At 37.0% G+C, this 26,964-nt stretch overlaps 1 protein-coding gene across 2 annotated transcripts in view; it reads left to right on the top strand.

Annotated features, from left to right (window-relative positions):
- Positions 1-26,156, top strand: part of syt3 (synaptotagmin III) — a 46,230-nt gene extending 20,074 nt beyond the window's left edge. For both annotated transcript variants that reach the window (XM_051887652.1, XM_051887653.1), the window contains 8 exons: positions 425-607; positions 7,189-7,315; positions 7,634-7,852; positions 11,810-11,930; positions 12,483-12,654; positions 17,863-17,992; positions 20,874-20,964; positions 22,885-26,156. In XM_051887652.1, coding sequence (XP_051743612.1) covers positions 425-607; positions 7,189-7,315; positions 7,634-7,852; positions 11,810-11,930; positions 12,483-12,654; positions 17,863-17,992; positions 20,874-20,960 — 1,039 coding nt within the window. In that variant the 3' untranslated portion in view covers positions 20,961-20,964; positions 22,885-26,156. The remainder of the gene's footprint in view (positions 1-424; positions 608-7,188; positions 7,316-7,633; positions 7,853-11,809; positions 11,931-12,482; positions 12,655-17,862; positions 17,993-20,873; positions 20,965-22,884) is intronic.
- Positions 26,157-26,964: the final 808 nt, after the last annotated feature.

The raw sequence follows: 26,964 nt of genomic DNA, 5'->3' as shown, positions 1-26,964 counted from the left end.
AAAGAAAGAAAGATCTCATAATGGCAATACAATAATTTTTGTGGTGCACTACAGTAAAAATTACTGCAATCATGTAAACAATTTGTTCATTTAAAATCAATCATAAATTTAAATGCAAAACAACAAATACCATGATAAATACTTTACATTATATAAGTATTTAAAAAATATATTTTAATATCTACTTCCCCTCCCTCATTTGCATTAGTAATCAATAAAAAGTAAAATCCAAAATGTTCAAATAGGCTTCCTTTTTTTAAGGAATATGTCATTTAATAATGTCCTCTTTTTTTATTTTGGGGTGAAATATCCTCTGAAGATGTTCTTTAAAGGTTTGGTGAGATCCTCCTAGCAGCCTGTGTGGTTGGGAGTTTATCTATACATGCGCATGTGTGAGTGTGTTCACCCTCTGGTCTCTCTCCAGGCCTAAGCCCATGACTCACCAGCTCTCCAGCCCTGATTTCCATGGTGAGGAGAAGAGTGAGCAGCTGACCAGCATTGGGCAGATCAAACCAGAACTTTACCGGCTGCGCCAGGGAGACCAGGGCGATGGCAAACAAGGCGACAACTGCGGCAAAATCAGCTTCCTTCTGCGCTACGCCTTCAAGTGAGTCCGCTCGGAACCATCCCACCATCACCTCCTCTCCCCACAGGGAAGCGTCTCGTATGGAACTGTCACACAATGTGGATCCATGCTTCTCAATACATCAGTGGGTTATAAATAGATCTCATCGGCAGGGCTTACAATTGAAAAGGCGAGCTGGAGAAAGAAGCAGGGGAGTTGCAGTCAGCACAATGAGTTATAGTCAGGCCCATCGTGGGCAGCCCGTGCACGTCAGACCGGGTCCTTTATTTTGCCGTCACGCAGAGGGACATTAGAATGGTGGAAAGTGCTGATGTTTGAGAAATGAAGGAAGGAGAGGCTGTTTCACTCATGAATTATATATGACCAGCCACTTTAAACAGCACAGCCTGTCAACACATAATAACACAGCGCTGTGTTTCGGCCAGAATTACAGAGGAGGCTGAGGGAGAGAAAGAGATGAAGATGGGTGAGTGGAGATTGATATCTCATTCTTTACACATAGGGAGTAGTTCAAATAAATGATTTGACACTTCTATTCATGTTCATCACATTATCGGTCTATTATGTTCTGCTGTGAGTTCTAAGGTGAGTATGTCACAATTGCGAGTGCGTAAGAGATGGAAAGCTTTGGAATTAAAGGGATATTTCACACAGAAATGAAAATTCTGTCATCATTTCCTCGTGTCGTTCCAAACCTGTATGACTTGCTTTCTTCTGTGGAACAAATAAGATGTTTATTAGAATGTCTAAGCTGTTCTTTTCCATATAGTGAACAGCTGTGGTCACCCTTCACATTCATTTTATGGAAAAGACATGTTTAGATATTCTGTCTAACATCTTTTGTGTTCTACAGAAGAAAGACAGTCATGCAGGTTCGTTTACATGCATTTTTTAACACTACCAGTTTAAACATGCGCACGCACAAAAAGCAGCCGCTCACACATCCTCTGAGTACAGAAATCTTTTACATGGCTTATTGCACTTAAACTGTCAAATACACACAAAAATGTGTATTCACGTAAACACATTTTTTTGTATGTTTTATTGTTTTATTCTTTGTCCTATTGCTTGTAATTAGTTTAAATTTATTTTCTTACAGACTGTTTTACTTGTCTTTTTACTTATATTAGTTAGACTAGTATTAGTTTTTGCTGTGATATTGAAATTGGTGTTGAGAATTGTGAAATTTTAATGGTATCAAAATTTTTGGTATTGTAATATAATTTTTTAGCAAAAATAACTATATCATGATGTATATCGTTATTGTGACAAAATTAATCATATTTAGCACTGTCAAACGATTAATCGCATCCAACATAATAATATATGTGTGTGTACTGTGTATATTTATTATGTAAATATAAATACACACACATACATGTATATATTTAAGAAATATTTACATGTACACATGTATGTACTTTATGTATGTATATATATATATATATATATAGATATATAGATATATATAGAACATAATATATATTATGTTTTGACGCGCTTTGATGTGGCGTGACAGATCACTATATATAGGCACCTCAGTTCAACCGGCAGCGCGGTGTGCGAGTGAATGCAATCATCTCTTCCTCTTTAATACTAGTTACAGAATAAACATGAATGAACATCTGAAGGTATGTTGAAAGATACAGTACAACTTACTGAAACTGTCATATCTTGTGTAATCGCTCAGTCAGTGTTTTAACCACGGAAAGACATCAATAAAACAGCTTGTAAACAATGTCACATAGCATTTACCTCAGAAAAGCCATACAGTGTACACAGCTTGTTAGTTCGCTAGAGAAATGAACTCTTTCGCTTTATATATGCTCTGTATTAGCCTATATATTCATTATATTTTACTTGTTAGTGATCTCTGATTATTAAAACATAATTTTATAATTAGATTTAGAAGTTAATGCAAAAACTGCCTTATGTGCAACATGTTTGCATACAATTTATTATTTGAGTGTTGATTATTATATCTTAAAATAAATAGCGATTGAATTTAGGCTAATAGTTTGGGCTCAGTTGTTAACCTTTAATATTATAGGGTTACACTTTATTTTAGTGCCGTAGTTACACTGTAATTACTGAAATAAATACTGAGTACTATTAATTAACTACATGTACTTACTATAGAGTTACAGTTAGGGTTAGGGTTTGGTTAAGGGTTAGTTACTTGTAATTATGCATAATTTACTGTTATTACTATAGTAAGTACATGTAGTAACGTGTAACAACGGTACTGTAAAATAAAGTGTTACCGCATAATATTCAAGTAAGGGCTCCCTACATAGTTTAGCATTAGCAGAGATAATTTTTTCATCCTTAAGAAACTTTTAGTTATAATTTAATTTAATATATTTAAAGACAGAGACACGATTTGTTCAGTAAACCACTGTTTAATAAAAACAGAAGCAATTTTATGTTTAGTTTTTTCCCCACCTGCTGTACCAAACCTGTACTGAACCTGTGAGTTTTGTGTACCTTTACACCCCTAATATATATATATATATTTGCACGTGCAACGCTAGCGGTGTTTTCATCTTCTGTCGCCTCACTATATGAGGACATGAACTCAGCTAACCGCTTCGTTTGAGAAAACTATCGTCATAACACAGAGAACCTCAAAGCTCTCGACAACCCGTCAAAATAAAAGTTCGATTTAACTTGACAGAAACATATTAGTGTTGTACAGTAGAATTTTGATAAATTAATTTAATAATAAATTATTAAATATCTTTTTTAACTATCTTTCTCTTTTGTTCTTCCATGTTTTAATGTTAACAGTAAAGCTCTGTTGTGCAGCACATTGTTTGACAAAAAAGGTTAATTTCATGATTAAAAGATAAATTAAATGGTATGCGTTCATTTGATTGCTGGAAAAATTAAAATACGGAACAGAATTTCTGAAAAAAAAAAAAAAATTCATAAAAATACTTTTTTTAATTAATACATTTTGTTGTTTTTAAGAATTCAATTCATTAGACATGCTTTGTGATTATTAAAATGTAATTAAACCATTAAAATGGAATCCAGAATTTGGTAAAAAAATAAAACGTAAATCATAGGGCCCTAAATTTAAATTTTTTGTTAAACTTTTAATAAATTGTTGGTAAATTGCATGCTTCATTATTTCAATTAATTAGACATGCTTTTTGATTACTAAAATTTAATTTAACCATTAAAATGGAGTCCAAAAAAAAAAAAAAACTGAAAAAAATGGAATCCAGAAAAATTAAAACGGAAAAAATGGAATTTGGGAAAAAATAAAACGGATTTCATAGGGCTCTACTATGGTGAGGAAATGAACAGAATTTTTAATTTTTCAAAGCAAATAGGCTACTACCGGACATGTTACTCAGCGTTTGCGAGACAGCTAGTGGCCAAGATTGTTTTTCATCTCCGTGTGTTTAATTGACATCATCACACCTCCTGCTATGCTGTTGCGTTTGCAATACATCAATGCGAATATGTCACAGCTACAAGCATTTTGGGAATAGCGGGCAGGTTGACACTGTCAGTCAGAGTCACATCCGGTGGGACGTAGCTTTCTATCAGCACAGCAGTAGGCCGATAACACATGCGGCGCGGAGGGAATAGCAGCTATTTCCAACCTATTGTCTGCGAGGGTTTGAGCTGAATGTTGTTTTATTATTATTTTAATTTATCCATCTATTTGTCAGATTCCAGCTGAGTGCCGATCATTGTATTTTCCACACGAGCACTTTCAGACGGCATGTGTAAATGCATGACTTTCGTTTGAGTTCTTGTTTGGTTTCGCAGTGATTTTGTAAAGGTGGTGGTGTTGGTGGGGGGGATTTGAAGGAGCCTGTCACTGAATAATGAAAAGCCGTTGTGCGATGGGGGTGGGGGGGGTTGCTTCTTTAAATGCTCACCCTAATGTAGGCAAGACAGAGCCTGTCATTTTCAATTATAGCCCTGAGTGCTAATAGCACCGTACATTTCTAAAGACCAGCCTGATTTAAAGTGTGCTGTTGTGCTGCATGCCACTTGCCGTGAGATTCATTTTTAATTCCAGCAAACTGATATAATGTATTAGACTGGACAGCTCAAAATGCATCTGGGAATGTTTTTTCTAACTTGAAATGTCAACAAGTATCTTATTTTGTAATCTGATATGATTTTACTATTAGCAAGAACATCTTAAGGGCCACTCACACTGACAGCGAATAAAGCGGAGGAAATTTCAGCGTTTTTGTGCTTTTGGTTGCTAGTAGGTGGTCCTACTCGACCTCTAGCCAATGAATTCAGGGGATGAATCACTGTTTGCACTTCCGTTGGTGGTCTCCGCTTCTCTGCGCTGCTCATGGCATCTGAATCATGATTAAAATGCTGCAAGTATGGTAATCTACACAATGCATCTGTACATATTCTCATTATTATAACACTCGGTCTGTCATTTGATTATCATTTGATGAATTTTGCTTACCACATGCTTTAATAGCATTAGTAATAATTTAATAGTGGGCATTAATAGCATGACGTTAATTGCACTAATTAAATGTACAATACTGTTCAAAAGTTTTGAGTCGGTTAGATTTTTTTAAAGCAACACTATGTAGTTTTTCGACCTTAAAATAATGTCTCTAAAATTATTTCAGTGGTAGAACAACTCTTAACCAGACGAATATACTGTTGCTGCTTCCTTGAGCTGCCTCCTGGCAGCTATAACCACACTCTGCAAGTTTCCTGTTCGGGTCGGAACACATAGCCCTGCCCATCCCCCGCCAGAGGAAGAGTGTGACCTGTTTTAAGGCATACGTCACATATTTTACTCGTAGCCTGGGTGGAGTTAGTCAACAGCTAACTATGAGACAAAACAATCTAATATGCAAGTCTCAAAACCATGCGGACAACATTTTAGTCTGTTATACAAATTACACCCTTTGCAAACAATGCTACATACGAACTATGTGAGCAAAAAAACTAGGCTAACATACTACCCCTCTTTTTGTCATTGTACTTTTCAATTCTGGAGTAACAATATATAAAGCTATGTAATATTTGTTGAACATAGTGTAACACAGGCTACTTTACCTGATCGGTGGACATGGCTTCCAAATGAGGTTTCTGCATTTGCCGGTTCGTCAGCTTAGTCAACAAATTCATGTGTATTGCGCTGCCCACGGGGAAGCTTAAACAGCGACAGTATTTACACTGGTAACAGACAATTGCGTTTTTCAACCATATGGGGGAACCGTGAGCAAATGTTCCATGGTGTTGCTTTAAGTGTTTTTAAAGAGGTCTCTTCCAACCAAAGCTGCATTTATTTGATCAAATATACAGTATAAACAGTATTATTATTACAATATATTAGCAGCTGATTTGCTGCTAAGGAAACATTGGAAGACTTCAGATGCAAAAGCCCAAGTGCCATCTGAAATTTTCTTTTAAAATGAGCATTTTTATCAAGCTTGTATGTTTAATGGCAATTAATAGGTCCTTTCCATTGGCATTAAAGTGAAATAACTGAGCATAAACAACAATTCAGACGGCACTTAGAGGGATCTAAAATCTTCATTTATTATTATCACAGTTGAAAACAATTGCTTAATATTTTTGTGGAAACCATGTCCCTCCCTCCCAAATTCTTTGAATAAAAAAGTCAAAATCCTTTTGCTTACTTTGGTGGATTTGCCAGCCGTTTTTGAAAAAGAATGACTTCACGTCGCTTCAAAGTGCTGTCAGTGTAAACAGTATTTTATACCTCGTCTTGATATGTTTATACAGCATTGGATGATTAAATTTGTCACTTACAAATCGGATGATAATATCACATAATTAATGTATTTATTTCCATCCTGATTTGTTGAGATTTGTACCATGTCATGTCATTCTTTGCGACCGACATGTCAGTCTAAGGCCGTATTGGATTTCTGCTTGTGTTCTTCCTCCCCCAGTGTTGCTGATTTGTTTAAGTGTCCTAATGAAAGGGTGACGCATTTGTTAACGCTGAGAGACACATTCTAACGAGGCCTGATTAGCAACTACAGAAGTTCCCCCGCCTCTCTTATTTACATCTGCGCAAACACTGGGTGAGCCTCGCGCATCAGAAGTTCACGGTCGTGCTGTGCTTGGCACCAGATCGCTGCTGTCTAGCCTTGAAATGACCTATGGTTTGCTTCGTAATAAGCTCTGGATTATTTATAAAGTCCGGTGTTGGAGGCCACAGTCATTGCATTACGCATTAAATATTCATGTCTTTATATTCACATTAGGGATGTATTATCTCATATATTCACGTTCGTACAAGATCCTTTTAGCTTGCGCAGCGCAAGTACGGCTCCGTCCATCTGTCAATTAATTCCAAGTCATTGAGCCGGGTTGTACCATTGGCACCTCCTCTTTTTGTTCCTGTTTTCCTGAGCCTCGGTGACAGCCATTGAGCCTCACTGAACTCAGTGCAGCAATGCTGTCCCGATACTGGCCTGGATGTCAGCTTATTTCAGCATATACCAACTCTCTTGTCATTGCCAGTTAGATGACGCTGAAATGAACTCACGCCCAGGCTAGCAAGCGCAGGAAGTTCCAGATAGTTCAAAGTGAATTATGGTGACGCTGACATGTCTTTCTTACAGCACGGAGCAGCTGGTGGTCAAGATACTGAAAGCCCTGGACCTCCCGGCAAAGGATGCCAATGGTTTCTCCGATCCTTATGTCAAGATCTACTTACTGCCTGATAGGAAGAAGAAATTTCAGACTAAGGTATCTTTTTTTTATCCTAGCGAAGCAGCAGTCAGCTCGCTGCTTATACAATAATCCACTGTTCAGATGGCAGACCCTCTTAGGACTCATTAAGATCTGCGTTTGTCAGCCTGCCAGTGGATTTTTTTCCCACTGCCCTAGTTCATCTAAAAATACATCTATATCAGCCGATGCATTTTGAATTAACTTTATGCATTTGCAGTTTTTGATGTTAACCAATCTCTTGTTCGCTCCCTTCATTCACTTTTCCCTCTCAGCTCCTCCGCTTATCTAATTTCCTTCACTTTCTCTCATTTCTGCTCGGGCTTTGGTTTGCAGGTGCACAGAAAAACTCTCAACCCGATCTTTAATGAGACGTTCCAGTTCGGCGTGCCCCTGGCTGAGCTGCACTCGCGCAAGCTCCACTTCTCCGTCTACGACTTCGACCGTTTCTCCAGACATGACCTCATAGGTCAAGTGGTGGTGGATAACCTGCTGGACTTCAGCGAGGGAACCGGGGAGAAGCCTATTTGGAGAGACATTGTGGAAGGAACCGCGGTGAGATAATGACACAGACACATATTAAAGGTTCATTAGACCTTAAACACAAAGGGATTCGGTGAGAAGGAGTGGTAGCGTTGAGTATTTGCACATGCTGTCTGTGTTGTTTTAGCACTCGATTTGTTGAAAGATCTATGCAAATTAGGTAGTGCCACAAATACACCAAAAAAAGAAGTGCTAGTTCTGAGTGCTAGGTTGTGGAGGATGCAGCAGACTACAACTACCAGATGTTCGAATATGATGATCTGGCGTACTATACTGAAACTGTACAGCAGGGCAATTCAACTTCGGTCCTGGAGAGCTGCTGTCCTGGGGAGTTACAACCCTTATCAAACACACCTGCGTGAAATTTTGAAGAAATTCTTCATTCAAAAATTGTTCTAAACCTGTATGATTTGCTTTCTTCTGCAGAAGGAAAACTGCAAAAAAAAAAATAAGATGATGTGAGCATTGACTTTCATTGTATGGATAAGAATCTTTTATGTTTCCTAGAAGAAAGAAAGTCATACTTGTTTGGTTTTTGATAACTGTTGGAGCTAAACCCTGCAGAAAGTAGACATCCAAGACCTGAGATGAATAGCCATGAAAGACAGCAATCAGATTTGTTTTTGTCATATTAATTACCATACACAGTAGTAGGGAGACAGGAAGTCAAAGAGAGAGAGGGGAACAGGATGACCTGAGCCAGACTTGAACCCGGGTCTCCTATGAGCACCACAGCTCAATATGTGAAAGCACTTGCACTGAACATATTAGCACCACACCAACGCCTGAAAATGAAAGATAAGATATAACACTCTTCTCTTTCACTTGATCATCATTTGATAAATTACTGCTGTCATCAACAAAAAGATCCACAAATCTACTTTCCCTGGGTGGTTCATGCACAATGTTAATTATGACAGACAAATAGCGCTGGGTTTTGTGAATTGAATAGATCTTTTTTTTCTACACTGAAAAAATATTAACATCCAAATTAATCGTTTTTACTCAAGTGAATTGTATTATTTCATATAGCTGAATCCACCTAAATACATTAATTTATACCAACAAACCTAGAAATAGCTCTTAAAGGTAACAATTGCAGGTTACCACATTTTACACTGTAATATACATAGAAAGAGGCGTGTTGAAAAAACATTTAAATTTAAATATAGCACTATATTTATGCCTTTAGTGTCTGTTAAACTGTACTGCAAGTGATATTTAATTGAGAGGCAAGGTTTTGCACCCAAACACTGTTTAGCAAATTTCACCCAATAAATTATGCTTGGTTTAATTTTTAAGAACCTTAGTCAGGTCAGATTTTAAGATAATTATGGTATCTTTCATGGTATTTGCGTATCTCTCTTAAGCAGAGTTGAAAAGCTCATTTTATATTCATGAGACGTTTTTCACAATTGAAAATCATGCATGATTACATGCTAAGTCGATGATGATGATGTGTCCTTGGGGATGTTGGTAGCAGAGGTGTGAGGAGATCTAGTGATGCATGTGCTCGTCCTTCCAGAGAAAATTACATGAAATTAGTGAAGGTCAACTGTGCAAAGGAGCTTTTTTCAAGAGCACTTCTGAAATTGCCACAGCATCTTAATGGAGCGGTTTTTAGAAACATTTTTATCATAATCCTAGGTGTTTGTACCTTTGGAGGACCGAGGGAATAAATCAAATCGAACACCAGCTGTAGTGTGTTTAAATAAGGAAGATGAAATTTTCTGCAGTATGACTAGGTCAAATGAAGGAAAAAAGATAAATTTGGCACCATCTACTTTGTCTGACAAGACAAATTTAAAAATGGTTCAGTGATGCATGCTGGATTTGAGTATGTTCCTGACATTTGTGTGTCTGACATGTGAATGGATGTAATTGAAATGTTTATACGCAGGGTTCAGCCAGTTGGCCACTTAGGTGGCATTAACAGATTTACCTACTCAGCTGGTTTAAAAAAAATTTCACATCACGTAGCATTCACATCACGTGTACAGATCCAGACCCAAAGCTGGCAGCTTCTATAGTTCTTGGAGAGATGTACTTCAGACGCTTGATGTTTTTGATGAAATATTGCGGCTGTTTTTGTTTACCTCTGCTGCTCTTGTTCTTTTTTCATCATAGCTGATGATTAATTCTGTCTGGCAGAACAAGAACTTGAGAAAGATGAAAGTCTCAACAAAGAGTATAAGGGGGAAAACAAACCTAGCATCTCAACACTAATGCTTTAGCTAGGAGAATCTGTCTGACATTCTTTAAACACATGCAAGTGATAACCTGATACATGTAAATACATTTTCATTCTGTATTAAACATAATATTCTTTGTGAAACCAGGAACAGTGTAATGCTTATTTGCAGTGTAGTAAAGTTGTGAAATACAGACAATAATTTTGTAAAAACAAACAACTAAAAACTGTGTGTACAGTAATGCACTTACACTACCATTCAAAGATTTGGGATCAGTAAGATTTTTTTAAGAAAATACTTTACTTAGCAAAGGTACATTAAGTTAAGGGATAGAAAGTTAAAAAGAAGTTTTTTACATTATAAATGTCTTTACTGTCACTTTTGTTAAAAGAATCCAGAAAAAATGTATCATGGTTTCCACAAAATTTTTAAGCAGCACAACTGTTTTCAACATCGATAATAATAAATGTTTCTTGAGCACCAAATCAGCATATTAGTGACTTCTGAAGGATCCACTGAAGACTGGAGTAATGATGCTGAAAATTAATTTTAAAAAACATTAAAATCTTTTTAAATTTTAAATCTTAATATCTTACAATATCACTGTTTTTACTAAAATCTAATTGACCCTAAACTTTTAAACTTGTATGTACACTGTCTCTTTGTGGTAGTCTTGCTTTATAACAGTTACAGAGTTTAAAGGGTTAGTTCACCCAAAAATGAAATTCTGTCATTAATTACTCTCCCTCATGTCGTTCCACACCCATAAGACCTTTGTTCATCTTCAGAACACAAATTAAGATATTTTTGATGAAATCTGATGGCTCAATGAGGCCTGCATTGACAGCAAGATAATTAACACTTTCAGACGACCAGAAAGCTACTAAAAATATAATTAAAGCAGTTCATGTGACTACAGTGGTTCAACCTTAATGTTATGAAGTGACGAGAATACTTTTTGTGTGCCAAAAAAAACAAAATAATGACTTTATTCAACAATATCTAGTGATGGGCGATTTCAAAACACTGCTTCATGAAGCTGCCAAAGTCACGTGATTTCAGTAAACATTAAGGTTGATCCACTGTAGTCACATGAACTGTTTTAAATATGTCTTTAGTAGCTTTCTAGTCATCTGAAAGTGTTAATTGTCTTGCTGTCAGTGGAGGCCTCACTGAGCCATTGGATTTGATCAAAAATATCTTAATTTGTGCTCTGAAGATGAACGAAGTAATTAATAACAGAATTTTCATTTTTGGGTGAACAAACCCTTTAATGGATTTGCATAGTCATAACAGGAGTTGAGCAGCAAGTTGCATTAAAATCGCTGCATGTGTGATTAGGGCATAAGCCTTAAAAGAGTGTGTATGTTTTCATGTTTATCATGGTGCATTTCCATGGACATCCATTGTTAGTGCATTGCTGTAAACACGATTTTCACCTTGTTTGTACGAATTCAAGGTCGAGTTGAAATGATTTTCTGTGGTAATTAAAAGCAGGCCACAGATGCCGTCTATAGAGCTTCATTTAAATTGAATCTGGAGAAGTCCTTTAAAAATGGTTTGATTTAGTATTAAAAGCCACAGACATTCCTTTCTGTTAAAAGGACAAATGAATTATTGAAACATTTCAAGGAAGACAGTTTAATTATTAAAAGGTTTCCATGAATTTCCTTATTTTTTTATTTTTTATTTTTTTGCATTACTTTCAGCATTTGCATTACTCTCAGTAACTTCAAAGTGACTTTTGGACTTTTCCATATGTTTGTTACGTCTGCAGGAGAAAGCTGACCTGGGCGAGCTGAACTTCTCACTGTGTTACCTGCCAACAGCTGGCCGACTGACCGTCACCATCATTAAGGCCACCAATCTGAAAGCTATGGACCTCACGGGCTTCTCAGGTGCCTGGGCCATTCATTGTCCCCAGCTATTCCTCTAATTCCCTCATAATTAACAGCGATACCTCATTAGTGCCTCAGACATTGTTAACATTGAGACGTGATGAAACCGTTGCTCATTAATAACCTTGATGCAACACGTCCAGCATGTGAATAATGAGATAACTTTAAAGGTCAGAAAAGCATCAGTTCTGAAAGTTGTGAATATCGAAAAGCACCTCTAAAAAGCTGAATGTCAAAAGAAAAACGCCTCATAAAGGCATCAACATCACAGTCATAAGGACAAGAGACATCTGTAATTAGTGTTGGCTAATTTAATTATCACAGCAAGGATTAAAGTAATGTAATAAAGATTTCTCTCATAGGACACAGTGCATTATAAAAAAGTAACATTCAGTACTGGCATCATTCCGCCAATGCTAATGTATCCTTATTGCTAGCACAATAATTATCGATGCCATTATTAGCATTAATTTTAATGTTGTTCAAACATTATGTGGTGGTGTTGCTATTTCTTTGACAAATTTTCTCTCTACTGTGTTCTTACTTTCTCAGATCCATATGTGAAGGCATCTCTAGTTTGTGAAGGTCGAAGGCTGAAAAAGAGGAAGACGTCCATAAAGAAGAATACTCTCAATCCTACGTATAATGAGGCTCTGGTCTTTGATATCCCCAACGAGAACATTGAGAATGTGTCGCTCATCATTGCTGTCATGGACTATGACTGGTAAGATCATGACTGCCTTTTTCATGCTGTGATGGGATCTGAGACACATGCTGCAACATGTCAAGCTCTGTGCTGTGATATATGAGGCTTGACAGGAAGTGCCCACTTGTAACTTTAGGCATGCTTACAGGCTGTGTCTCACAGAATTCATTCAGGAACACATGGATTTTCCATTCATCGAATGAATGAAGCATTTATAATAGGTCTGAGGGAGAACTTTAAATTAGATCTACACAATGTTTCCTACAGAGTCCACTTGTGTAATACTATTTCTCTTGTGTTATATATACTATATATACAGTCAAACCAAAATTTATTCAGACATTTTTGATATTTTTGATATATTTTTACTAGTGGGTGCAGGACACTATAGTTCATTTATGTAAGTGAGGAAAGCAAAATTAAGCAAACTGTGACATATTATACCCAAAAATTCTTCATACAGTCGACTACCAGTAAAATTGATACAAATTTGAAACCAAAAATTATTCAGACAGTTTGACCTGACCATGTTTTGCTCAAGTGTTATCTGACATAATTAAGATTATTATTTTCTGACAGTTTAACTATGAGATCTTGTCATATTTTATTACCATTTTTTTAAACTATAGTGAATAAACTGTATTAATGAATGAAATATTCAAGGTGTCTGAATAAATTTTGGTTTGACTGTGTGTATATATATATATATATATGTATATAATATATTTTTGTAATATATAGTATATTTTTTGTACTTTCTATTCATCATGGAATCCTGAAAAAATGCATCATGGTTTCTACAAAAATATTTAGCAGCACAACTGTTTTCAACATTGATAATAATAGATTAAGAAATGTTTTTTGAGAATCAAATCAGCATATTAGAATGATTTCTGCAGGATCATGTGACAACAAAACTGCATGCATCTTGCGAAAGAACATTGCTTTATTTGTGCTTTTGGCTCTGCGTGACTCTGTGGATGAATATGATTATCCTACTGCTCATAAAACACTCACTACTAGGCTTAAGAGAAATAACCAGTTTAGATGGAAAGGATCTCAAGACGTTACCGTAGCTATAACTATGGATAGTCACGGTACTTTCTTGAAAATAAATTCCAGCACAGTGCTACAACAACCATAATGAAATGACCCTTCACAATAGATAATGCTTTACAATGAACTCTGTTAGAGAACTAACAGAGAACTCACTCGTTGTGCCAACTAACCTATGTCACTCCCACACCATACATGTGTCAAAGTAGCCGGAGCAACTTTTCTCTATTCATTGGCGAGTGACGCAATTTCCCGTGAAAACCATCCCGCCTGGTCTAAAATATAAACCAGGGTAATCAGGGTAAGACAAAAACACGTTTTGAAAGAAGGATTGATGATGTATCTACTCATTATTTATGTTAATTTTGAACAAAAAAAGTTACATAGTGGACCTTTAAACAATAATCAATTAGATGAATTAATGGATTAGTTCACTTCAGAATTAAAATTTCCTGATAATTTACTCACCCCCATGTCATCCAAGATGTTTATGTCTTTCTTTTTTTTAGTTAAAAAGAAATGAAGGTTTTTGAGGAAAACATTCCAGGATTTTCCTCCATATAGTGGACTTCACTGGGGTTCACCGTGTGGAAGGTCCAAATTGCAGTTTCAGTGCAGCTTCAAAGGGCTCTACACGATCCCAGACAAGGAATAAGGGTCTTATCTAGCAAAACGATTGGTTAATTTCTATAAAAAATTATATTCTTTTTAACCACAAATGCTCGTCTTGCACTGCTCTGCGATCCACCACGAATGACATAATTACGTTGGAAAGTCACGCGTGACGTAGGTGGAAGTACCGTGGTAGGGCGAAAAACTCCATCTCATTTTCTCCTCCAACTTCGAAATTGTCATCATTGTTTTATTTGACTTAGTCTTTGCATGTTCGCTTTGTATACATTGGCTCGGTACTTCCGCATACATCACGCGTGACCTTTCCCACGTAATTACGTCATGCGTGGCGCATCGCAGAGCTAGTGCAAGATGAGCATTTGTGGTTAAAAAGTATATAATTTTTTAATTTTTTTAGAAAATGACAGATCGTTTTGCTAGATAAGACCCTTATTCCTCTTCTGGGATCGCACAGAGCCCTTTGAAGCCACACTGAAACTGCAATTTGGACCTTCCACCTGGTGAACCCCACTGAAGTCCAATATATGGAGAAAAATCCTGGAATGTTTTCCTCAAAAGCCTTGATTTCTTTTTGACTGAAGAAAGAAAGACAGAAACATCTTGGATGACATGGGGGTGAGTAAATTATCAGGAAATTATAATTCTGAAGCGAACTAATCCTTTAAGTAACTTAATTACAATTTTCAGACTAGATCACAGTGCCTTTTACTGCAGTACGTTGTTTGAGAAATTAGCAGTGATGAAAACTAAATAAAGGATCTTTTCATGCATTTGGCTGATACTGATGATAAGATAGTTTGTTGTTTAATTAGTGAATTAGAATTCCTGTTGCACATATTTGTATGTGTCTGTGCGCTCCGCTGAACATAGGGCCTTATGCCCCTGTGTGTCAGACTATTCCTGGTGGACATCTGCACTGTTTTGCATAAAGACACCTCATGAATATACATGATGGCCTAATACTAATGAAAGTAACGTCTGGTGGTGAGGCACTCTGTAACACAGCCAGTGATTCTTGTCTGGTGGGCTTAAGTCACCTTGTGTGTGTGTGTGTGTGTGTGTGTTTGGCTCTTCTTGTAGCACTTCAATATGACAGACCTTCAGAGTGCCATTAATTTCTAGCTTTTATATTATTCTACGTGTTTTTCACTTTTCAAAGAATAAGTATACCTACTGCTAGGTGTGTATTGTCATCTAATCCCACTTTTATGCTCATATTTTGTGTGCTTTTGTGGAAAAATATGCTTTGTGAAAATCAGGTGCATACAATTCATGCATCAGATTCTATTTTAGGAATCTCTTTCAGTGCTGAGGAAATCCATATCCGAGCTTCCCAAATGTGTTTGTCGATGCTCTCTATGATTCCATCTCTCCCCAATGGCACGCGGCACACCACCAGCCCGTCCTAATGAAGCAGCTCATCTGTGAGCCACAGATAACGCCTGATGAATTGCTCTTAGCATTGCTGCATGCCATCTGTGCTAAACGCTCTATTCAAAAGCGCTATCTGCTGGATAATAGTCATTTCTTACATATATATGACATGCTAAACAATCAATGCAAAACATTTTTTTGCAATGTTTCTGCATTTAAACCAGCATTGCTTGTTTGAGATGAAGAAATGTTCTTGGCATGCAGATGCTCCATGAGACTCATCACTTGATTTCAGGCTTTTTGCAACACAAAGACTTTGTTTTAAGTCTTCACGAAAGCTTGATTGACTATTTTGGCATTATTGTTATCAAAATAAAGGCAGGTCATAAACCCTGCTGCTGGCACCACTTTCACTGAGCATGATTTTATTTACTGGCAGTGTTACCAAGCTACAAACTACTAAAAATTTAAAGTAATTAAACTATAGTCAAACTACCCTTTTAAAAAGTACTTATCTACACCACAAGCTACATTGAAGCTATTTAAGGGGTCGAATTGAATTCAGTTGTATAACTATCTGAGCTGTGTTTATCTGGCTTAAAATGAAGATCTTAGGGTGACTGCATTAAATTAGACCAATACATTTCTACTAAAAAACTAAATGATTAATATAACCGAGTATAAACGTAGTGCACAGCAGTTTTTAACTCAATATTTCATTTTAAAAAATGGACTCGTGCTCAAGTGAATTGGTGACCCATTCATTTAAACCTGTTTGTTTGAACCATCCGAACAAATTATTTTACTAAAGAAATTAGTGCTTTTGTTCAGCAAAAAAAGTAAAGACATTTATAATGTTACAAAAGTTTATTTTAACATTTTATTTTATTATTAATGTTTATTTAATTTTTATTTCAAATAAATGCTTTTCTTATGAACTTTCATCAGTGAATCCTTAATGTATCATAATTTCCACAAAAATATTAAGCAGTATAGCAACATTGATAATAATAACAGATGCTGATTAAGCACCAAATCATCATATCAGAATGATTTCTGAAGGATCATGTGACACTAAGTAATGATGCTGAAAATTCAGCTTTGACATCACAGAATTAAATCACATTTTAAAGTATATTCAAGTAGAAAACAGTTATTTTAAATAGTACGTTTTTTTACAACATATAATGCAGCCTAGGTGAACATACAATTAGAGACTAAAATCTTCCTGACCCTTAAATTTTGAACAGTATAAATAAATAAATAAACAGTTGCAGGGAATAAAAATTACTGTTAAATATGTATCATCACTACTACAATAGGTTAGTTATGTTCATCAAAGTAGGTCTTCAAAAAAGTTAAACTGTATTGTCTCTACACAAATCCAGGCCAATCACATGACAGATTTTTATATTTTACACTAGCTTTGCAGTAATGCATTATGCATCAATATAATTAATTTAGTCTCCCCTGTCTCTGATCAACAGTAAATGCAAGAGGAAAGATTTATTTAAGTTCTACTTATTAGACCCAGTTGTTATTCCACCTTCATTCAAGAAGCTTTTCATACTCACTTTTCATGTAATTAAGTGATTATGACAGCTCTCTCTCTTCTCATCTTCTCTCTCTCGTTTTCTTTATCAAGGTAATCAGTAGACCTATCATAAACGAATGCCCATCTGTCCTCTGTGACAAATTTTCACTCAAATCATTCAATCCGTTCCCTGTGCTCCCGCCTCATTTTGTTTATCTCGGTAATTCAGTAATTGGAATGTACCTCTGTCTCTCTCTCCTTCTGTTCTCTGTTTATCTGTGTAATTACGTGATCTCTCTGTCTGTGTCTGCGTAATTAAAGGACTGCATGTGGAAACTCTTTCAGTGTGTGTGTGTGTGTGTGTATCTTAATGGGCAGGTTGCTATATGACACAAAGGTCCTGTCTGTATCTTTCTAATTATATGATGCAGATTAGGTCTGATTTTATATCTCATTACTTTGTGCTTTCTCGCTCCTTATGTTCTCCTGTGTCGCTTTTCCGTCTTTCTTTCTCTCTCTCGTCCATTTGTTGTAATGGATGCACTGTGCTGTGGTTCTCCTTCATTTCTTAGCTTAACTGCATTAATTCAATCCCTCCCTCCCACTCTCTCTCTCTCTTCGTCTCTCAGTATCGGTCATAATGAGGTAATTGGGATGTGCCGTGTGGGCAGTGATGCTGATGGGCCGGGAAGGGAGCACTGGACAGCCATGCTGGCGAATCCCCGCAAGCCTATTGAACACTGGCACCAGCTGGTGGAGGTAGACAGCGTGACCGCATGGAGTGTGTGTGTGTGTGTGTGTGTGAGCATGTGAAAATCAATCAATGTGCTTTGTGTGTTGTGCCCTCTATGCACGCCACGTCCTTCATTTTTGCACCTGATTCCTGTTTGTCCTTATGAGTGTACACCATTCAAGCAGATTCGCATGTCTTAAACAGAACTAGAGTTGTCAAAAATAATGGTACTTAGGTTTTTATTTGCGTGCATGTCCTGTATAGTGCTTGCACTTTTACTTTTTGGTTAAAATGCCTGTCTGTTTGAGATATTAATGTAAACACAAACAGTTATATTTTAAGTGTATGTAAACAGATGGAACAAAAAAAAAAATGAAAGTGTGCATTAGACCTTGCAGTGTAAATACAGTCTAATAGAGCTGCTGCTGTCTATGTTGACAGTATTAATCAGAAAACATTGGCACAAAAAAGAGCGGACCACTCAGTCACTAGCTACGTTTACATGGACACTTTTTCCTTCAATCTGTATGAATTCACTCCGATTGATGAATCCAAATGTAGTGTTTACATGAACGCTAAATAAAGCGATCGGGTTGATGTGCACGTTTATGTCACAAGCACGCTGCACGAATAGACAGAGTTTTCCACTGTTGTTGCATACTGACCATCCTCTCCTTTCTTTGTTTTAAAAAGCAGACTTAATATTTATCTATTTCGGGTTCTAATTAGGCGACGACGAGCACATGAACCATTGAGCTGTGCTGCTTGTATTTATCAAGCAGTAAAAGCACCTTTTCCTGAGCTCAAAACCAGTCGTCTGTGGATGAGAGTATGAAACAAGGACTGATAGGACGTTATCCTGCTCCAGTTCACAGACGATGAGTGGAAAAAGAGTTTCAGAATGACAGGACACTCGTTTATGACACTTTATTCAACGGGAAGAACAGCTTGTTCTGCGCGTTCTACGTCATTGCATATGCGCAGTACTCTCCAGTTTCGGTTTTCAACCCGATCAAGTGTTTACCTGTGGTGTTTACACGTCCTCTCGATCAGATTATGGAATAAACCACCCCTTTCAATCCGAATGAAATTGTAATCAGATTTGGCTAATTCATTCCGATTGACGGGGTTACATGTGACTTTTTCATTCCGATTGTACTACTAGTCCAATTGCAATCGGATTATTAGGGTCCATGTAAACAGCTACTGACTGTTTATGTGAATAATTACTTAAAGTAATGCTTACTTAATTGAAAAATGCGTAAAGGCTTTGTTTATAATTTAATTAGTTAAAGGGTTAGTTCACCCAAAAATGAAAATTCTGTCATTAATTACTCACCCTCATGTCGTTCCACACCCGTAAGACCTACGTTCATCTTCAGAACACAAATTAAGATATTTTTGATAAAATCCGATGGCTCAGTGAGGCCTACATTGACAGCAAGATCATTAACACTTTCAAATGCCCAGAAAGGTATAAAAACATATTTAAAACAGTTCATGTGACTACAGTGGATCAACCTTAATGTTATGAAGCGACGAGAATACGTTTTGCGTACCAAAAAATAAAATAACGACTTTATTCAACAATATCTAGTGATGGGCGATTTCAAAAGACTGCTTCATGAAGCTTCGAAGCTTTACGTATCTTTTGTTTCGAATCAGTGGTTTGGAGCGTGTATCAAACTGCCAAAGTCACGTGATTTCATTAAACAAGGCTTCATTACGTCATAAGTGTTTCGAAATTTCAAAGGTTCACCACCGGTGGAGCGTGACTTTTGCATTTTGATACACGCTCCGAACCACTACTTTAAAACAAAAGATTCGTAAAGCTTCGAAGCTTCATGAAGCAGTGTTTTGAAATCGCCCATCACTAGATTTTGTTGAATAAAGTCGTTATTTTGTTTTTTGGCACATAAAAAGTATTCTCGTCGCTTCATAACATTAAGGTTGAACCACTGTAGTCACATGAACTGTTTTAAATATGTCTTTAGTAGCTTTCTGGGCGTCTGAAAGTGTTAATTATCTTGCTGTCAATGCAGGCCTCACTGAGCCATTGGATTTTATCAAAAATATCTTAATTTGTGTTCTGAAGATGAATGAAGGTCTTACAGGTGTGGAACGACATGAGGGTGAGTAATTAATGACAGAATTTTCATTTTTGGGTGAACTAACCCTTTAATATAGTACTTCTATTTCTTGAAAAAATAAATAAAAGTTTGTATGTTTGACACTGAAATTTTGCAATCAAATTTCCACTAGTATTGGCATAAACTACTAAAATGTTGCTTTCACTAGATAAGACTAAAAGGAAATCTAGAAAGAAAGAAGTAAAATAAATAAATAACCTTTCCGGTAACTCTTTCCTTGAAGCCTATATATATTATGTATTATAATAATGGTATTCATAATGCATGTTAATGCATTTGTAATGCCCTATAATAGACCTTATAATCTTAATCAGTATAATACTTATCTTTCTAGTTATATAAAATGAGAGTTATGTGTAAGTGTTTATGTATTGCATATTAAATCCTAACCGCAGGATCAGAACCCCTGAAGCGGTTTATTTTGTGGCTGATTGCACATAATTTTTCCTATTGCATGGATACTTACAAAATAAATAAACAAATGGACATGAAATACTCATTTGAGTTAATATAAAGACAACTCAATGGTCAGTTATACAATGGTGTTAAATGCATTAATACCTCACTTCAAAATTCCATTGCATTTGTTATGTGTGATATTCATCATCTTCTTAAGTTTAATTGGTCAGTATAGAATATGTGATGTATTATAACTGTGGTTACACCGTATGAATCGTGAATTACTTTTGTAATGCATTATATGTACCAAATCACCTTCTGAATATTCATGTATGTTCTTTGATGTTTACCCTCCCAGGAGAAATCCATAAACACATATGTGTCAAAGAGTGCCACAGCCTCCCCTAAGCCACACATAGTGGTGGACAGCCCTCACTCTGAGTAGAGATGTGAGTATACACACATGAACATAAACACACATACCGTAAATAGAAGGGTACTTCCTCACATGTGGGAACTGTGTGGGTGAATGCATCAAAGGGTTACTTCAGGTTTCATTCATGAACTAACACAGACTGAAAACATCAATGGCTATGTTCACACAGCAGCAGGATACATTTGTCAGTCCTGTTTTACAGCGCCAGATATGGTTACGTTCACACGGTTTTGTTATTAAGAACTGCATTCTAGAACCAAATTGGCTGCTTAAAGCTGAATTTTGAGAGCAAGTGTGGGTAATCTGTGTGATGTAAATGGAACCGGAACTGCACTGGGGTGCGTTTCCTGTACAACTACGTAACTCACTGCTTCACTACCCAATGCATCGTTGAACAATCAACTAGGTAGTCATGACTGTTTCATCACAAACCTGTTGTTTAGCCATGTTGGCGAATGATGTCATGCAGGTGGTGGAGTAATAACTTATTTAAATGAATCCATTTGAGATCAAATTAATGCTAGATTTTTTGCTATAAATTAGACATAGCATCTGAGGACTAATTCTCATTTTTCTCAGTTATTTTTCTGTATTTCCAGATTCAATCATAGGTTCGTTCTTATGTATCAGAGCATGTACGCATATGCACACTTTTCAAAAACGGTGCTTCAAATCTCTTGACAAACTAAAATATGTAAATGACATTTGTATATATTTGAAATAAAAGATATGCATTGCACTTAATGCCAGCTTGCTTATTTTGCTCAAGATAACAATTAATTAAGTCCACATGTCATAAAAACAAGAAACTATGCTTCTAACTACAGCTTGAGAGCTGTCATTCCAGCCACACAAGTTTGCACTGTAGTTTGCGCATGTTCGTTTTTTCGTTTGGTTTCGGGAAACACCAAATCGTTGAACTATGTTAATAACGATGCAACTTGCGATCTTAGTTGGCTAACGATGCTTTTTGGAAACGCACCCCTGGGCAATTAGTTATGTGAGGTTCTGACAACTCACCTGAGACGAAGATATGAGCTTCACATGAGCTTGATTTGTTATAGTCTCAGCCTCAGACTTCACGCCCACGGACAATTGTCTGAACGTCTGATAAATATATCACACAACATGGGAAACACTTCAGGAGTTTCAAAGTCGTCATCTGATTGGTTGAATTCTACAGGATTTCCAGGAGACGTGCATGTCATGTTCTTTAATGGTCCACCTGGAAACTGTTTTGATGCCAAACCCCCTCATGGAAAAAGAAAGCCATTGTGTTTGTGAAAATGAGCGCTTATCAAGATAAACTAAATGTTGGTCTGTCAAAAGTATGTGAAATTCATGGTATAAATTGTTGTAGGGAAATCAACTTTCCACTCCACTAAACATGACACTGAACAAAACGAACTGTGATTGGTTGCTTTACATGTCAATCAGACGGACTCTGGGCGGTCCTTGACCAATTAAAGCCACCATAGATTTCAGACCGACCTTCTGCTGTTAGTCTTAAGGTCTGGCTACCCGAGACTAGTTTTGTGAGACAAATTCTGCTGTCTAAAAGAAATATTAAAACAGCATTTGAAGCCACTGTTGGTTGATTAAGATTTGACACATTAACTTGCTCCTCAATTGGATTCATTTATTATTATTTACTCATTTTTATCATGTCAATTGTTATAAGACTTTCTGGTATTTAAGAAGGCAATATCTTTGATATACAAAATTGTTAAAAGCTAATTTTTATTTGTTCATACTAACAGAATGCTTTTCTAAGCTATTTAACAGTCACACCTGGTAGTAAATGCAGTTGTCAATCCAAAACACTGTATAAATGCAGCCATCTGTTCACTGGAGCTGTTTTTATGTAACTTACTGTTAGTGTTTCTATGCTTAACATTGTTTTTTCTCTCTCTTTCTTTATTCTCATCCTCAGGTCAGCATTATCTTTTTAGCAACAGAAATACATTCTTTCTTTTCACCTGTGAATAATTTTTCATCAAGAAAGAATCAGAGAAGAGAGACTGTGCTTGCATTAGTGCTATTCCTCTAAATCAACCCTGCAAACCCAACACAATATATAGAAAAACACCTAGACTAGACCGGACTCACTTACACACACAGGTACATCCACACACACAAAAACACAAACAGACATACAAACACATGGAATCATAACAAAACTACTGGCATGGATGGTTTTGCTTCAGGAATGATGTTAAAATCAAAATATTTCATGATTTATTCAGGGGAAATATGACAAACATTCCCACTTTAAATAGATAATCTTTATTTAGTTATTTGAAACTGAGCCTACAAAAAAAAAAAGAGATTTTAATTACTTAAAAAAAAAAAAAAAAAAATCAGGAGAGAGACCTGATAGATTATGGACCACGAATGTTTCTGTGTATGTGTGAGCGCATGTGCGTACGTGAGTTTGTACGGGTGTCTGTGTGTAGCTTTAGAAAATCTCTACAAAGTGTTTTCAGTCGGACAAGTAGCTGCAAGTTCTCGGAGTGGTCTTCTCTGCCAATGCAGAATCCTTGCAACTGTTTCCTGTTTCTCTGGAGAGGAGGACTACTTTATGACCGTTCCCATTTGGAGAAGGAGAAATAAGGACGGAAACGTTGGCCAAATAATGTTGTGCAGTATTGAAATGTGTCCCTCTGCCTTTTACATTTTTATCACCTTCTGCTTGGAGCTCATTGAGATAAGCAGTGTTTCCTTTTTCCTTTGTTTACAAGAGTCCAACCATTCTTCTTGTTCTACCAGATACGTACGGAATGAAATGGTTTGAGAATATGTTTCCCTGACCTGGACACACTGGCAGACTGAATCCCCTTGAGAACTTTTCCAAAGGGAGCTATCGTTGATTTCAAATATTGCCAGAGGACCCTAACTGAGACGGACCTTGGATTTGTGTGCACTTCCTGGAAACATATCCTAGGGGGAAAAGATCTGGCCATAGTATTTTATTTTTATACCATGCCAGGATATTTTTTTGGGTTCTCTTAGACATTTTTAATTTCAAAAGAGGAAGTGTGTGCTCTCCATCATCCTTCTGCCAAGAGGACCGCTTCGGAAAGACGCACGCATTGATCCTCTTTTTCCTCCCGTGTATCCTATGTGTTTGTGGGAGTGCTTTTTTTGTGTCGATATGTGTTGGCTCGTCGGTTTGTGTGTGCGCGTGTATGCCCGTCTGTCGGTATATGTCACCGTGACCCCGCGTACGTCTCCACTTCCTTCACCCCGTCCTGTGTCCTGCACAGAGAAAATCTCGTTTTGAACAATCAAGTGTCTCCTGTCCTGTGTCTTAGAGGAACTGTTTCTTATGTAGGACCTGTTGCACTTGGTAGGGACAGGGTCTATTTCTTAGACGCGCGTTTCGGTCGTTCTCCGTAGAATGTGGTAGTGACCCGTCTCCGTTGTGTCCCTAACCAGCTCGTCACTGAAACGTGTCCCTAGCCTGATCTGTGTTCTCGTGTTGGATGTGCTTTTCTTTTTTTTGTAAATGTGCTCTGTGTGTACGAGGGGACAAATCTGGAGGCCACAGCTATGGAGGAATAAAATGTTGGAAGTTTTTCATTGTCTTTAAAAGAAAAAGGGGAAAAAAAAAAAAAACAAACAAACTGGTTCTCTTCATCTCTTTTGGCTAATGTGACTATCTTTTCTGTCTGAGCATTCCTTGCAAACAGAGACAAAGAGGGGGACACGTCTTTTATCGTTTTAGTGCCACGAGATAATTTCACATCACTGACTGACTTCAGATGCAATGTTTTTTTCCTTCTTGTATTTGTTCAATCAGGTCGCTGCTTCTGTAGTGAGAAACATAGTGACCAAGACACTCAATTCACATACCCTTGATATCCAGGGTCACTGCCGCTATTAAAAGGATAATTCACCCAAAAATGACAATTCTGTCATCGTTTATTCGCCCTCATGTCGTTCCAAACCTGCATGTGGAAAACAAAAGCAGATATTTTAAAAAACGTCCTTTTTTTGTCTCAGTTGTTTTTGGACCCTACTGGCTTTCAGTTGAGACTTTCTTCAAAATATCTTTTGCAGATGAAAGAAAGTCATGCAGACATGACAGTGAATAATGGATGAATTTTCAATTATAGGTGTACTATCCCTTTAATATCACAGTACAACCACTGCCAATGCTACTGCACACATCCCTCAGTTGAGGAATACTGCATTACCAATCACTAACATTCATGTTATTGAAATGTACATCAGTATAATTATTTCCCACTGAAACCCCCTGAGCTCATATTTTCTCAGTTTCTATTATTAATCACATGCCAGGCCTCGGGACGCACACACACGCTCTCGCCGGTGTGCACTCAGTCCTTAGTCCGTTATCGTATATCAGCTCTTGTTGTTTTCTAAGAGGCCATTGATTCCGTCATACACGTGGATGTGGTATCGACCCGCAGTCTTCAGCCCTATCCAGCTCCTGTCTCCAGGCCCATCTCTTCTGCTGCCTTAGATCTTAGACACTGTGGAGGCACAATCCCTGTAGAGTGACCTCTGACCCCCTCATCAGCTTCCACACAATACAAACTTTGATAGCTTTCTCTTCGGTTCAGCCCAGCCCATATGTTTTTCTCTCTATCTCTGTTCGTCTCCCCTCTTTCCTCTGTCTCTCTATGTCAGTGCAATTCTGAATGATCCTGAGGAAATGTGTTTGCATGCTTATATTAACATGGATGATGTCAACTTGATGCAATGATAATTTAATAAGTGATGCTCAACACAAAAATCTGACGATGAACTTGATACTAACACTACTAATGACAAACATGTTGACCTAGCAACCTGTTCGATATCATCAAAACACTGATGATTAATGTTGTTAATATTGTATATCCTCTTTGAAATGGTATTACAGTTTCTGGGTATATTTTTCTTTGTTTGTTTGTTTGTTCGTTTGCTTTTTTAGTTTTCTTTAAAAAAGGTTTACTTTTTTATATGTTGAGATTACGCTGAGACTTAGAGCAAGATAAAAATGAAATGCAGTCAGAGTGAGAGAACATTTCAGCTGAAAAAAAAAAAACAAAATTGAAAAAAATTATTTAAAAAAAAATCCAAAAAAAAAAAAAATCTCCCAAAAAACTGTTAGGAGGATGATTATGTGAATGATAAGGTGATGATTCTAAGGCTGGAGCGATGATGGCTGAAATAAAACATATGTATGAAAAATCATTGCGATGTGTTTGCGTGATACAGCTGTCTGTGCTCATGTAATGGGTTGTGAATCACCCTGACTTTTCTGTCTACCTCTTACTTTGTGTCTCATCCGTTCCCCCTCCTGCTGTGCATTAACTTGTGTGTAATTATTTAGTTACTATCATACATTTTTTATCGTTGGCCTACTTTATATAAGCAGTGCGGAGCATTGCATCCATGTACATGCTTCTGTTTTTCTGTATTTCCATACGCACGCAAACACACTCACAACCACATATGTTATATCCATAAATCAAACCTGGCCGCCCTTCTCTGCCTCAGCCTCGTTCTTAATGTCAGATCGTATTCTTATGGCTCTTCCGGTCACAAAACTCCCTGCCGTTAATTGCACCCATGTGGTGTGATTCTTAGTAGATGGTTTGTTACGGCCTCCATCTTGACTTCTCATGTGAGTGTAATGCACTGTTCATCTGAGCTTCACTGTACACAGAAGAGCCAGAGTCAGCACTCTCTGACACTCACAGATACAGGAAGAGAGAGGAAGGTGCAGGGAATTAGCATGTGTGGTGAAGACTACAAATGTGCTATAGAGAAAAGTAGGGTGTAAATCTCAACAAGAGACCGGGAGCCAGTTACATAAATACAGCCATTATGTTAAGACCGTGTCTTAAGAACCAGTCTGACCAAATTTCTCAATTTTTAATTTTTTATATGCAACTGACAAAAAAAAAGAAAAAGTTATGACCATTAATAAAAATAGACAAGAGAATAAAAGACTGAAAATATTGGGGGAATGGAATTAAATGAATATACTTTATTCAGC

The sequence above is a fragment of the Ctenopharyngodon idella genome, chromosome 3, assembly GCF_019924925.1.
Source record: "Ctenopharyngodon idella isolate HZGC_01 chromosome 3, HZGC01, whole genome shotgun sequence".
NCBI lineage: Eukaryota > Metazoa > Chordata > Actinopteri > Cypriniformes > Xenocyprididae > Ctenopharyngodon > Ctenopharyngodon idella.
The sequence above is the reverse complement of the archived record's forward strand: the minus strand, read 5'-3'. Positions and strand labels throughout refer to the sequence as shown.